This window comes from Somniosus microcephalus, chromosome 3, assembly GCF_052327205.1.
Source record: "Somniosus microcephalus isolate GS21.2 chromosome 3, FLI_Smic_1.0, whole genome shotgun sequence".
In the NCBI taxonomy this organism is placed as follows: Eukaryota; Metazoa; Chordata; class Chondrichthyes; order Squaliformes; family Somniosidae; genus Somniosus; species Somniosus microcephalus.
Genome location: NC_140989.1, coordinates 366424581 through 366438634, shown reverse-complemented (window position 1 = coordinate 366438634; position 14054 = coordinate 366424581). Strand labels below are relative to the sequence as shown.

General features: G+C 47.4%; 1 protein-coding gene and 1 non-coding gene across 2 annotated transcripts in view; both read left to right on the top strand.

The window, feature by feature from the left end:
* ddah1 (dimethylarginine dimethylaminohydrolase 1) overlaps window positions 1–14054 on the top strand; it is a 167358-nt gene that overhangs the window by 127405 nt on the left and 25899 nt on the right. The window contains exons 2-4 of the mRNA XM_085983546.1: window positions 4350–4449; window positions 8259–8332; window positions 12699–12818. Of these exons, the coding sequence (XP_085839672.1) occupies window positions 4401–4449; window positions 8259–8332; window positions 12699–12818 (243 nt within the window). The 5' untranslated portion in view covers window positions 4350–4400. The remainder of the gene's footprint in view (window positions 1–4349; window positions 4450–8258; window positions 8333–12698; window positions 12819–14054) is intronic.
* trnav-aac (transfer RNA valine (anticodon AAC)) lies at window positions 457–529 on the top strand. Its single transcript has one exon. It is a non-coding gene; the product is annotated as a tRNA-Val (tRNA).

Sequence of the window (14054 nt, the reverse complement as noted above, 5' to 3'; positions counted from 1 at the left end):
TTAGTCACCTCTTCAAAAAATTAAATCAGGTTTGTCAGGCATGACTGATCTTTCACAAATCCAAGAGGGAAAGAAAGATTGGATTAAGAGAGAGAAAAAAAAACAAATGAAAAGTAAGAAAAAAAAATGAAAATTTGATATTTAAAAAAATCTCCCAACAACAATTCACAACCTGAAGGAATGAGACTCCACACTTATAATTGTTCACTTTATGGGCGAGAGAGGCTGATTGGCCGTCATTAACAAAACATCACGTGGTTAAAAGGGTACTTGTGCTGTTAATTACTGGACTTAACTTGCCGTGGCGAGTTCAATGAACAATCAATGGTGAGATGGGCAACTTCGTGAAGCCCACGGGGAGGTTGGGGGCAAGATGCCGTTTTCGCGAGGCTAACGGCAAATCGTCCAGCAACTTGTGACGATTCGCAATTCACCGAGCACCTCTTCAAGCACAGAGTCTCTGTAGTGTAGTGGTTATCACGTTCGCCTAACATGCGAAAGGTCCCCGGTTCGAAACCGGGCAGAAACATTTCCTTATCTGAGGAAGGACGTTCTTGCCATGGAAGGAGTGCAGCGAAGATTCACCAGGCTGATACCTGGGATGGCAGGAATGACGTATGAGGAGAGATTGGGTCGATTGGGCTTATACTCACTGGAGTTTAGAAGATTGAGAGGGGATCTCATCGAAACCTATAAAATTCTGTCAGGTCTGGACAGACTAGATGCAGGAAGGATGTTTCTGATGGCCGGGGAGTCCAGAACCAGGGGTCATAGTCTAAGGATAAGGAGTAAGCCATTTAGGACTGAAATGAGGAGGAATTTCTTCACTCAGAGAGTGGTGAACCTGTGGAACTCTCTGCCACAGAGGGCGGTGGAGGCCAGTTCATTAAATATATTCAAGAAGGAGTTGGATATATTTCTTAAGGCTAAAGGGATCAAGGGATATGGGGAGAAAGCAGGGACAGGGAACTGAATTTGGATGATCAGCCATGATCTCATTGAATGGCGGAGCAGGCTCGAAGAGCCGAATGGCCTACTCCTGCTCCTATCTTCTATGTTTCTTCGACACAAGTTGCCGGCCGTTGAGACAGCTATTCATTTCAGCAGATTCCAGCCCCATTCTCTCAAATAAATCAGTTACCTTTTTTATAAACACGCTTACTGCTCTATGGGCCATTTTGGATTATTTGGCCAACGGAACATTTGGATTTGAGGGATTTTATTTTCACCAATGTTTTTAATTTGCGTGGTTTGAGAACAAGGATAATGAAGTGAATTAGATCCTAGCCCTTTGACCTTTGGGACCTGGATTCAAGTCCAGACCAGACTTGCGGAAAGTTGGTACTGCTTTGTCGATTGGTTGTAATGCTGCTACGCGGAATGAGTTTGGGAAGTCGTAATCTCTAGTGGACCTGGGGCCCACAGAAGCAAACGACAACTTGTATTTATACAGCGCCTTTAATGTAGTAAAAACCTCCCAAGGCGCTTCACAGGAACGATTATCAAACAAAACTTGACACCGAGCCGCATAAGAACATAAGAAATAGGAGCAGGAATAGGCCACTTGGCCCCTCGAGCCTGCTCCGCCATTCAATAAGATCATGGCTGATCTTGGGCTCAAAGCCACTTCCCCGCCCGCTCCCCATAACCCTTCACTCCCTTATCTTGCAAAAATCTGTCTATCTCCACCTTAAATGTATTTAATGACCCAGCCTCCGCGGCTCTCTGGGGCAGAGAATTCCACAGATTTATGACCCTCTGAGAGAAGAAATTCCTCCTCATCTCAGTTCTAAAAGGGCGACCCCTTATTCTGAAACTATGTCCCCAAGTTCTAGATTTCCCCACGAGGGGAAACATCCTCTCAGCATCTGCCCTGTCGAGCCCCCTCAGTATCTTATATGTTTCAATAAGATCACCTCTCATTCTTCTAAATTCCAATGAGTATAGGCCCAACCTGCTCAACCTTTCCTCATAAGTCAAACCCCTCATCTCTGGAATTAACCTAAGGAGATATTAGATGACCAAAAGCTGGGTCGAAGAGGTAGGTTTTAAGGAGCGTCTTAAAGGAGGAGGTAGAGAGACGGAGAGGTTTAGGGAGGGAATTCCAGAGCCTTGGGCCCAGGCAGCCGAAGGCACAGCCGCCAATGGTGGAGCGATTAAAATCGGGGATGTACAAGAGACCAGAATTGGAGGAGCGCAGAGGTCTTGAAGGGTTGGAGCCAGTGTTCCCTGTAAGCGGCGCTTTGTTCTGCGCGGCCTGTTTCTTTTAGTGCGCGGTCCCTTTAAATTTCCGTGCTTGTGCGGTATTTACAATGGAGAAGCCGGTGAGCGGCCTGCGCGCGACCTTTCCCATTGCCGCGCAGCTTAGAGGAAACATTGGTTGTAGGAGGTTAACGAGATAGGGAGAGGGCGAGGGCCATAGAAGGATTTGAAAACAAGGATGAGAATATTAAAGTCGAGGTGTTGGCAGACAGGGAGCCAATGTAGGTCAGCGAGCACAGGGGGTGATGGGCAGCCGGGACTTGGTGTGAGTTAGGACACGGGGCAGCAGAGTTTTGGATGAACTCCATTATTGGGTACAAACTGGTACTAAATAGACAATCTCACGTGGAGCAGGTACAGGATCACACTGGCACAGTAGTGGCGCACTTTTCTGAGGTTGTGAAAGAGTAGCAGGCGCTTTACTCTGCATCTGTCTGTGTTATTCCTGGCCTGGGAGCGCTTGATTCGGACACTGAGTATCCAAAATGAAAAATATTCCAATCTGCGGCACTAACATCCTCTGCCCAGATGAACACCGAATTCCCAAAATAGACATGTTCATGTTCACTATTCCTACCGATACTGGTCTCTATAATATTACGATGGGGAGCTGCCATGGATAACCTAAAACCCGTACCTACAACCTGGGCTCCTGTCAGCTTCGAACCAAGCTGGCCCTTTACAGGGGTATAATTTTTTTGGAAGGGACTGCGTCAGGGAACTTGATGCCAAGAGCTTTCTCAGAAATCATCGGGGCCAGACACATTACAAGGCGATCTATCTGGGAAGCAGCAATGCGTGTTGACACACAATTTATTAAACTTTCAAGCAGAGTAAGCTACGATAAAGATCACAAATTCAGCAGGGACAGCTGAGGCAGAACTGTACAACCACTGAAGCCTTCTTATTGAAGCGTAATGGAAGCCGGCAAAAAAAACAAACCAAAGCAATGTGATAAATATCTTTGAACATAAAGGACATGCCACTAGGGTGGACAGGCCACTGAAAGATAATCCTTCATTTACTGAGTGAGCAGCAGCAAAGAGCACATCACTGATTATGGGACATTGAATCCGCCTGTTACGCAAGGGGGCAGCGCACCTGACGGGTGTGGTTTTGGACAGTGAGGCTGCTAAGGATTCCCTGGCGAGCGAGCTAAAATAACTTGACTGCTCTGTGAAGTTGTCCTTGGAAAAATTTCCCAAATCATTGCAGTCCTATTTTCTTTGCTTCTGTTGCTTCATTTGTTGAAATGGATTGAAAGCTACCGGCTTTAAGTGTAATCAAAACCTGGATTGGGAGGTGGGAACAGTTGGGTCAGGAGTCGGCCATTCAGCCCCTCGAGCCTATTCCGCCATCACGGCGGATCTGTACCTCAACTCCATTGACTCACCTTTGCTCCATTTCCCTTGATACCCTTGATTGTATGGGATGGAAAGGATTATAAGTACAAGATAGTCACTAATAAATCCAATAGGGAATTCAGGAGAAACTTCTTTACCCAGAGAGTGGTGAGAATGTGGAACTCGCTACCACAGGGAGTGGTTGAGGTGAATAACATTGATACAGGAAACTCTTTTTTATCCGGCACCGACGGGACCGGCGTGGTGCTGGTTTATCAAAAGTCCGGATTACAGAGAGGTATAGTAAAAGGTACGAGAGCTCCATACACAGCAACAAATCCAGGCTTCCCTGTTGCTTAGCAACAGGTGCAGGCACCCCGGCCACAAGATCCAGGCGTCCCTGTTGCTTAGCAACAGGTGCAGGAACCCTGGTTACACAGCCACAGATCCAGGAACGGCCACTAATATGAAGTAAAACTTACCTGAACCTACTCCTTGAATTTTGCCGGTTAACAGAGATGTCTGGTTATTTAGGTGCCGGTAAATCGAGAGTTTCCTGTACATTTAAGGGGAAGCTGGATAAACACATGAGGGAGAGAGGAATAGAAGGTTATGGTGATAGGGTGAGATGAAATGGGGTTGGAGGAGGCTCGTGTGGAGTGTAAACCAGTTGGGCCGAATGGCCTGTTTCTCTGTTGTACCTTCTATGTAATTTGAGACCCAACATTTCCTTTTTTTTAATAGGTGGAAGCTACAAAGAAAGTTCTGGAAGACCTTAATTTTAATGTCGTGGAAATGACAGATGAGACAGCAACTCTCGATGGCGGTGATATCCTGTTCACAGGTACATGTCTTACATATTCAAATAATAATTGTCAAGCAATGAACAGCTGGAGTGAATGCTCTCAATGTCTGTCACCAAATACAGTGCCAGATGCATGGAACATAAAGGTACCCGGGTAATTATACATAATATAAGCATTAGGGGCAGGATTCGGCCCTTCGAGCCTGCTCTGCCATTCAATAAGATCATGGCTGATCTTCGACCTCAACTCCACTTTCCCACCTGATCCCCGTATCCCTTGATTCCCCTAGTCCAAAAATCTATCGATCTCAGCCTTGAATATACTCAAAGACTCAGCATTCACAGCCCTCTGGGGTAGAGAATTCCAAAGATTCACCGCCCTCTGAGTGAAGAAATTCCTCCTCATCTCAGTCCTAAATGGCCGACCCCTTATCCTGAGACTGTGACCCCTGGTTCTAGGCTCTCCAGCCAGGGGAAAACATCCTGGCTATTGTCCACATAAGTGACATTTCAGAGCAAGTTACTGCATGTGAAGTGTTTTGGGGCATAGCTGAGAGACGCGATGAGGCGCTATATAAATGCAAGTTCTTTCTTACAAAAACATTCATATTTGTTCCTCCGCAAAGGTTTAAATTTCTCTCAATCCTATTAATGTTTATGGCATTTGACATCGCGTTTTGAATCTGAGAGATTGGGAGTTTGGACATTTTGAAGGATTTTCCCTTCCAGTGATGCATCTAGCCTGGGACTTGTTATTGTAGATAGCTCAATGTGGGAAAGTAACCCATTCTCCTGTACGAAAGACCCATCACCTTGAGAAACACAAATTCACCTCCCAAAAAGGTAACTGACAACTAGGGGGTTTGAGTTACAAGGCTGTCACTCAACAGACCAGCTCTGAAAATGATCACCGTTGTAGTGAAAATATGTTAAAGTTACAACAGGACAAAAATATTTAACACTACGGAGGGACTGTTTCCGGTGGCTGAATAGCTGGTAACCGGAGGCCACAGATTTCAGATGATTAACAAAAGAACCAGAGGTGACATGAGGAAACATTGTTTTTAAACTCGGGTGTTAATGGCCCAGAACTTCGGGTCCCCACGGGTGAGTACGCACGGGGTACTCACGCGTGGGCCCAACGAAAGTGTCGGTTTCGTGCATGCACTGCGCATGCGCGGGAAACCGGCACTTCCGTTCCCCTGAAAGAAGGGGTTCAGAGGTGGAACGCGTGCGCCGGAGAGGCAGCGCGTGCGCATCGAACTTACGTTTTTTTTGCAGGTTTCTCCGGGAGGGTAAGTCTCCAGCAGTTACACTTTTAAAAAGCAGGCGCAAGGCCTGCTTTTAACAAGGTAAGTGGTGAATTAAAATTAAAACATTTTTTCCACAGGTTTATTATTTTTAAATACTTTAAAGAAAGGTGAGTTTATTTTTAGCCCCGTTAGAAAATGTAATTAATTTTTTCAAAAATTTAAATTATTGTTTGAAATAGTTATTTCATGTAATTTATAGTTATTTTAAAAATGTGATTTTTAAAAAATTTATTTGCAGTTTTAGTGATATTTTGGAGCTTATAGTATTTATAGGTTCGACAGCTCTTCCTGTCAAACTCATGAATGAAGCATTCCCTGCTACCATTGGCTCTCCATGGCCCACGTGATCCCAGGGGATGCACCGAACTAACTGCGCCCCTGGGATACGCGAGCACTGCGCGCTGGCAGCTGGAGGAGGCCCAGGATCGGAATCCCATGCGGGCCCACAGCTCAACGGCCGGCGCGCTCGGTAAGTGCAGGTTGGAGACTTGCACCCGCGGGAAGCCTCCGACCTGAATTTCAGGGCCATTCTATTTTCAACCTGCATTAGAAAAGTGCTCCAAGGAATTTAGTACATGCATTGAGTGTTGTCTTGACAACAGTGTCAGTTGGAAAATATACCCCAGTGGGTTATTTTTTTTCTCCATTCATCAATGACCCCTAATGATCTCACTGGTTTGCACAGCTTTTGGAACGTGCGTTTCTTGAGACTTGTGATTTCATTAGTGGGTCGTTAGTTACGCAGGAACATCCCCCATTTCTCATTAAGAGGAATATTTTAGCCCATTATTGCCGTGCGTTGCCGGGTTTAATCACTGTACCGACCGCAATGTTACTTTGTGAATAATCACGGGGGAAGCTTTTGATAATATGGAGCCGAGAACATTGTTTTCACACGTAATTAAGTAATGCAACGACTTTATTTTCGCAGACAGTGACAGATTGCAGTTTGTTTAATTTTATGAATCTCATTACTGTAATTAGTTGCTATTTATCTGGCTGCGTTGCTGTTGATGGTGAGGTGCTTTCACTTTGATGCTGGGATGGAGATGTGCAACTTTCGAACACTGCTTTCCTGGTTTTTTCTTTACCAATGTGCCCATTGGAAGACCTCTCACAAGTTGATGAGCTATTCCCACTGCCTCTACCTGCTGCCCTTCAGCAACACCCGCTCCGCACCCCCCCCCCCCCCCACCGCCTCCCACCTCCGAAAATCAGGTCTTGGATATTGTTGGCGCTTAGGGTTGCCAACTCAGGTTGGACATATTCCTGGGGGTTTCATCACATGACCTCCAACCGCCCCGCCCCCACACTCCCGTCATTGGTCGCCCGGCACGCCCAACCCCCGCGGCGCCCCGCTTTACCATGGCCAATTGGACAGCGAGCAGATTCTTCATTACCCATCGGATGGTTATTGACTGGAGAGGGTGCAGAGAAGATTTACAAGGATGATACCAGAAATGCGAGGGTATACCTATCAGGAAAGGATGAACAGGCTGGGTCTCTTTTCTCTTGAAAAAAGAAGGCTGAGGGTGACCTAATAGAGGTCTTTAAAATTATGAAAGGTTTTGATAGAGTGGACACAGAGAATGTTTCCACTCATGGGGAAGAGCAAAACTAGAGGCCATCAATATAAGATAGTCACCAAGAAATCCAATAGGGAATTCAGGAGAAACTTCTTTACCCAGAGAGTGGTGGGAATGTGGAATAGTATCGATGCATTTAAGGGGAGGCTTGATAAGCGTATGAGGGAGAAGGGAATAGACGGTTATACTGATAGATTTAGATAAGGAAAGACAGGAGGAGGCTCGAGTGGACCATAAATGCCGGCATGGGCTGGTTGGACCGAATGGCCTGTTTCTGTGCCGTACATTCTATGTGACTCTTGGTCAAACAGCCTTTCCTCAACCACCGCCCGCCCCCACCACCCCTCCCCCCCCCCCACCCCCCGAATCTCCAACGAATAAACAAAAGTGTTCAAAGTAAATGAACAAAAAAAATATTTTCTTCTAACGGCCAGCTGATTTTTCTGCCGGGTTTGCCCACAGCAGCGTCCTGGAGATAAACCTTCAGTTCCTGGAGACTCCAGGCCCATCCCTGGAGTTGGACACCCTAATCCCAGGTGGTCGAGATTTGGATGGTAGGTAGTGGGTGATGTAATAAAACTCACTACGCACTTGGTTTGAGTATAAAGCAAGGCTTTAATCAACTTGTTTCAGAACATGGAGGTCTAGTTGTACTTCACTAGTTCCTTGTCTTACAAAATGTCCCTGGAAAGCTGGGCCCGCGCCCGAGTATTTACACTCCTTGGACGGCGCCACCAGCTGGCCGTCCAGCATTATTTCACGAGTAGTTTCTTGATGAATGATGAGATTTATAACAGTGAGTTGCGAGGTGTGCGGCTTATCAGTTCTAGTGGCAGTGGGCACAGCACACTCCTGCTGTAATCAATGTAAACATACCGTTATTTACAGGTAGATAACCCCTGTGACTGATGCAATTCCAACACGGTTCTTTGGTCTCATTTGTACTCAGGTAAAGAATTCTTTGTGGGCCTTTCGAAGAGAACCAATCAGCGAGGTGCAGAAATTCTGGCCGATGTTTTTAAGGTGAGCGACCTCATCTTTTTTAATATAAAATTAAGATGGCAAATTTAAGATGCCTCGAGAAAAGAGAATTCCGAGGGGAGACCTGATAGAAGTCTTTCAAATTATGAAGGGGCTCGGTGAGGGTAGACTTAAAGAAGATGTTTCCACTTGTGAGGGAGTCCAAAACTAGAGCCCATCAATATAAGACAGTCGCTATATAAGGTTTACAAGAATGATACCAAAACTGAGAGGTTATACTTATCAGGAAATTTTGAACAGTCTGGGGCTTTTTTCTCTAGAAAAGAGTAGGCTGAGGGGTGACCTGATAGAGGTCTTGAAGATTATGAAAGGGTTTGATAGGGTAGACATAGAGAAGATGCTTCCACATATGAGGGGAGTCCAAAACATGGGGCCATCAATATAAGATAGTCACTAATAAATCCAAATGGGAATTCAGGAGAAACTTCTTTACCCAGAGAGTGGTGAGAATGTGGAACTCGCTACCACAGGGAGTGGTTGAGGCGAATAGTATAGATACATTTAAGGGGAAGCTAGATAAACACATGAGGGAGAAAGGAATAGAAGGATATGTTGATGGGGTGGGAGGAGGCTCTTGTGGAGAATAAATGCCAGCATCGACTAGTTGGGCCGAATGGCCTGTCTCTGCTGCAGACTCTGTGTAATGATATAGTAAAGCACGCAGGAAATATGTTGAATTTGTTCAATTTAGTATTTATTATTGGAAAGTAGTATAAGCTTCCTTGATGGCTTAATGTTTGAAGCCACTGCCCGGTGTAGTACAAAGCAATACCAACCAGGGATTCAGTTCCCATCCAGGGACAGCATTGGAGGAGCCTGGCTTGTGCTATGAGGAGACGAGTCAGCCGACAACAGCTGTCCAGTGACTCGCACGCAAGTGTATGTGCGTCTTACAACACAGGAGGTCATCCGTGCCTGTGCCGGCTCTTTGAAAGAGCTCTCCAATTAGTCCCACTCCCCAATAATCCTGCAATTGTTTTCCTTTTCAAGTATTTCTCCAATTCCCTTTTGAAAGTTACTATTGAATCTGCTTCCACCGCCCTTTCAGGCAGCGCATTCCAGATCACAACAACTCGCTGTAAAAACATTCTCCTCATCTCCCCTCTGGTTCTTTTGTCAATTATCTTCAACCTGTGTCCTCTGGTTACCGACCCTCCTGCCACTGGAAATGGGTCCTCCCTATCTACTCTATCTAAACCCTTCTTATGTCAGGTGAGTACAGAGTCTTGGCTGTGAATCTGCTCTCTTCCCTCGGTGTTGGATGGCCCGCTGGTGCTCATTGTCTTGGCGGTCACTTCGACGAGGTAGCGGAGAATGGCTGCCTCCCGTGGAATCATACCGCAGCAACACTCAGCAACGATTCTGATAGACAGGAGCTATCCAGTGACTCCTGCTGGTGGGTGGGTGGGCATCTGTGTGTGTTGGCGTGGGTGTATGTGTGTGGGTGTGTTGGCGCGTGCGAGTATTCGTCTGTGTGTGCCTCCCCCTAACATCTGTCTGAGGCTGAACCACACTGTTCGCAACCTTGGTGTTATATTTGACCCTGAAATGAACTTCCGACCACATATCCGCAGCATAACAAAGACCGCCTATTTCCACCTCCATAACATCGCCCGTCTCTGCCCTTGCCTCAGCTCATCTGCTCCTGAAACCCTCATCCATGCCTTTGTTACCTCTAGACTTGACTATTCCAACACACTCCTGGCTGGCCTCCCACATTCCACCCTATGTAAACTTGAGGTCATCCAAAACTCGGCTGCCCGTGTCCTAACTCGCACCAAGTCCCGTTCACCCATCACCCCTGTGCTCGCTGACCTACATTGGCTCCCGGTTAAGCAGTGCCTCGATTTCAAAATTCTCATCCTTGTTTTCAAATCCCTCCGTGGCCTCGCCCCTCCCTATCTCTGTAATCTCCTCCAGCCCCACAACCCCCCCGAGATATCTGCGCTCCTCTAATTCTGCCCTCTTGAGCATCCCAGATTATAATTGCTCAACCATTGGCGGCCGTGCCTTCTCTTACCTGGGCCCTAAGCTCTGGAATTCCCTCCCTAAATCTCTCCACCTCTCTTTCCTCCTTTAAGACACTCCTTAAAACCTACTTCTTTGACCAAGCTTTTGGTCACCTGCCCTAATTTATCCTTATGTGGCTCGGTGTCAAATTTTTTGTCTTAAAATACTCCTGTGAAGCGCCTTGGGAGGTTTTACTACGTTAAAGGCGCTATATAAATACAAGTTGTTGTTGTGTGTTGCCGGGCATGTGTGCGTGGGCGGGCGTGTGTGTGGATGGGTGCATGTGTTGGCGTGAGTGTGGTTGGGTGCATGTGTTGGCATGTGTGTGAATGTGTGCATGTGTTGGCGTGTGTGTGGATGCATGCATGTGTTGGTGTGTGTGTGGATGCGTGCATGTGTTGGTGTGTTTGTGGATGGGTGCATGTGTTGGTGTGTGTGTGGATGTGTGCATGTGTTGGCGTGTGTGTGGATGCATGCATGTGTTGGCGTGTGTGTGGATGCATGCATGTGTTGGTGTGTGTGTGGATGCGTGCATGTGTTGGTGTGTTTGTGGATGGGTGCATGTGTTGGTGTGTGTGTGGATGTGTGCATGTGTTGGCGTGTGTGTGGATGCATGCATGTGTTGGCGTGTGTGTGGATGCATGCATGTGTTGTGTGTGTGGATGCGTGCATGTGTTGGTGTGTTTGTGGATGGGTGCATGTGTTGGTGTGTGTGTGGATGTGTGCATGTGTTGGCGTGTGTGTGGATGCATGCATGTGTTGGCGTGTGTGTGGATGTGTGCATGTGTTGGTGTGTGTGTGGATGGGTGCATGTGTTGGCATGTGTGTGGATGGGTGCATGTGTTGGTGTGTGTGTGGATGGGTGCATGTGTTGGCGTGTGTGTGGATGGGTGCATGTTTTGGCGTGTGTGTGGATGGGTGCATGTGTTGGTGTGTGTGTGGATGTGTGCATGTGTTGGGGTGTGTGTGGATGGGTGCATGTGTTGGGGTGTGTGTGGATGGGTGCATGTGTTGGCGTGTGTGTGGATGGGTGCATGTGTTGGCATGTGTGTGGATGGGTGCATGTGTTGGCGTGTGTGTGGATGGGTGCATGTGTTGGCATGTGTGTGGATAGGTGCATGTGTTGGCATGTGTGTGGATGGGTGCATGTGTTGGGGTGTGTGTGGATGGGTGCATGTGTTGGCGTGTGTGTGGATGGGTGCATGTGTTGGGGTGTGTGTGGATGGGTGCATGTGTTGGCGTGTGTGTGGATGGGTGCATGTGTTGGCATGTGTGTGGATGGGTGCATGTGTTGGGGTGTGTGTGGATGGGTGCATGTGTTGGCGTGTGTGTGGATGTGTGCATGTGTTGGCGTGTGTGTGGATGTGTGCATGTGTTGGCGTGTGTGTGGATGGGTGCATGTGTTGGCATGTGTGTGGATAGGTGCATGTGTTGGCGTGTGTGTGGATGGGTGCATGTGTTGGCGTGTGTGTGGATGGGTGCATGTGTTGGGGTGTGTGTGTGTGGATGGGTGCATGTGTTGGCATGTGTGTGGATGGGTGCATGTGTTGGCGTGTGTGTGGATGGGTGCATGTGTTGGGGTGTGTGGATGGGTGCATGTGTTGGGGTGTGTGTGGATGGGTGAATGTGTTGGCGTGTGTGTGGATGGGTGCATGTGTTGGCGTGTGTGTGGATGGGTGCATGTGTTGGCGTGTGTGTGGATGGGTGAATGTGTTGGCGTGTGTGTGGATGGGTGCATGTGTTGGCGTGTGTGTGGATGGGTGCATGTGTTGGCATGTGTGTGGATGGGTGCATGTGTTGGCGTGTGTGTGGATGGGTGCATGTGTTGGCGTGTGTGTGGATGGGTGCATGTTTTGGTGTGTGTGTGGATGGGTGCATGTGTTGGCATGTGTGTGGATGGGTGCATGTGTTGGCATGTGTGTGGATGGGTGCATGTTTTGGTGTGTGTGTGTATGGGTGCATGTGTTGGCATGTGTGTGGATGGGTGCATGTTTTGGTGTGTGTGTGGATGGGTGCATGTGTTGGGGTGTGTGTGTTAGCTGTGATGCTCCCCGCTTTCCCCACGCTAAACACTGCTGACTCACACGCACTGCCTAGGCCACAATGTAAGAGCGGATATCGCACCAGAAGATGGACGACATCTGTGGAGCTGTGCCCCAGAGTAAGAAAAACCAGCACATTGAGGAAAGAAGGGGAGAAAATTGGAGGCAAACATCAGTATTAAAGCATTACAGTAATATAATTCCGCACATGCGCAAGTGGCTATCGTTTCGGAGGCATTATTTTGATGCAGTGCTTTGTGTAATAAAATCTTCCGTTATTGTTTCCTTCAATACAGGACTACGCTGTTTCCAAAGTCTCCGTCACAGGTGCTTTGCACTTGAAGAGTTACTGCACTATGGCTGGTCCCGGGCTGATCGCTATCGGCTCCAGCGAACATGCGCAGAAAGCGCTGAAGGTACGTAGGATCAGGAGGAGGCCACTCGGCCCCTCGAGCCTGTTCCGCCATTCAGTGAGTTCCTAGCCTGGAACACCCTCCGAGATCTCCGCGTTTCTCCAATTCTGGCCTCTCACCGATTTTAATCGCTCCACCATTTGCGGCCGTGCCTTCAGCTGCCTGGGCTCTAAGCTCTGGAATTCCCTCCCTAAACCTCTCCTCCTCTCTCTCCTCCTTTATGATGCTCCTTAAACCGACTTCTTTGACCCAGCTTTTGGTCACCTGTCCTAAAATCTCCTTATGTGGCTCGATGTCAAATTTTGTTTTATAATCACTCCTGTGAAGTGCCTTGGGACGTTTTTACTATGTTAAAGGCACTATACACACACACACACACACACACACACACACACACACAAGTTGATGTTGTTGTTTCCTAACTCTATTTACCCGCCTTAGCTCCATATCCCTTAATACCCTAGGCAGAGCAAAAATCTATCGATTTCAGAGTTTACAATTATTAATTGAATCAGCAGCGACTGCTTTTTGTGAGAGTGCTCCACACTTCTTATCACCCTTTCACTTGAAGAAGTGTTTCCTAAATTCTCTCCCAAATGGCCCGGCTCTGATTTTCCTACATTGCAATAGCGACAATGATTCAAAAGTATTTCATTGGCTGTAAAGCACTTCGGGACGTCCCAAGGCCAGGAAGAACGCTGTAGAAATGCAAGTTCGTTCTTTCTAATGAAGCACAGGAAACTCTCGTTTAAACGGCACCTAAAATATACGCAATTCTCTATTAACCGGCAAAATTCTCACTCCGAAAACAACACCTCAATAACCGGCAATGTTGCCTAGTCCGAGTCTCCAGCGGTGGCCGAGTTAGTCAGTGGGGGTAGTTCTCCAAACTGCCACGACTCGGCTTCTTGGCCCTGTCGGAAGTCCGAACACCTCAATACCCCTGTAACAGGACGATAGCAAAATACTGCAGATGCTGGAAATCCGAAATAACAACAGAAAATGCTGGAAAAACTCAGCAGGCCAGGCAACATCCGTGGAGAGAAAATAGAGTCAACGTTTCGGGTGAACCCTTTGTCAAGACTAAAGAAGCACAGGGAATGAAATAAATTCAGAGGCCAGGCTGGGAGAGAACAAAAGAGAAGAGAAGAGACATTAAGAGGTATTCAAAACGAGACGAGATGGTGATAGGACTAGTGGAGACAAAAGACGGCTCTAGATGAGGTGTGAAATGTGCTG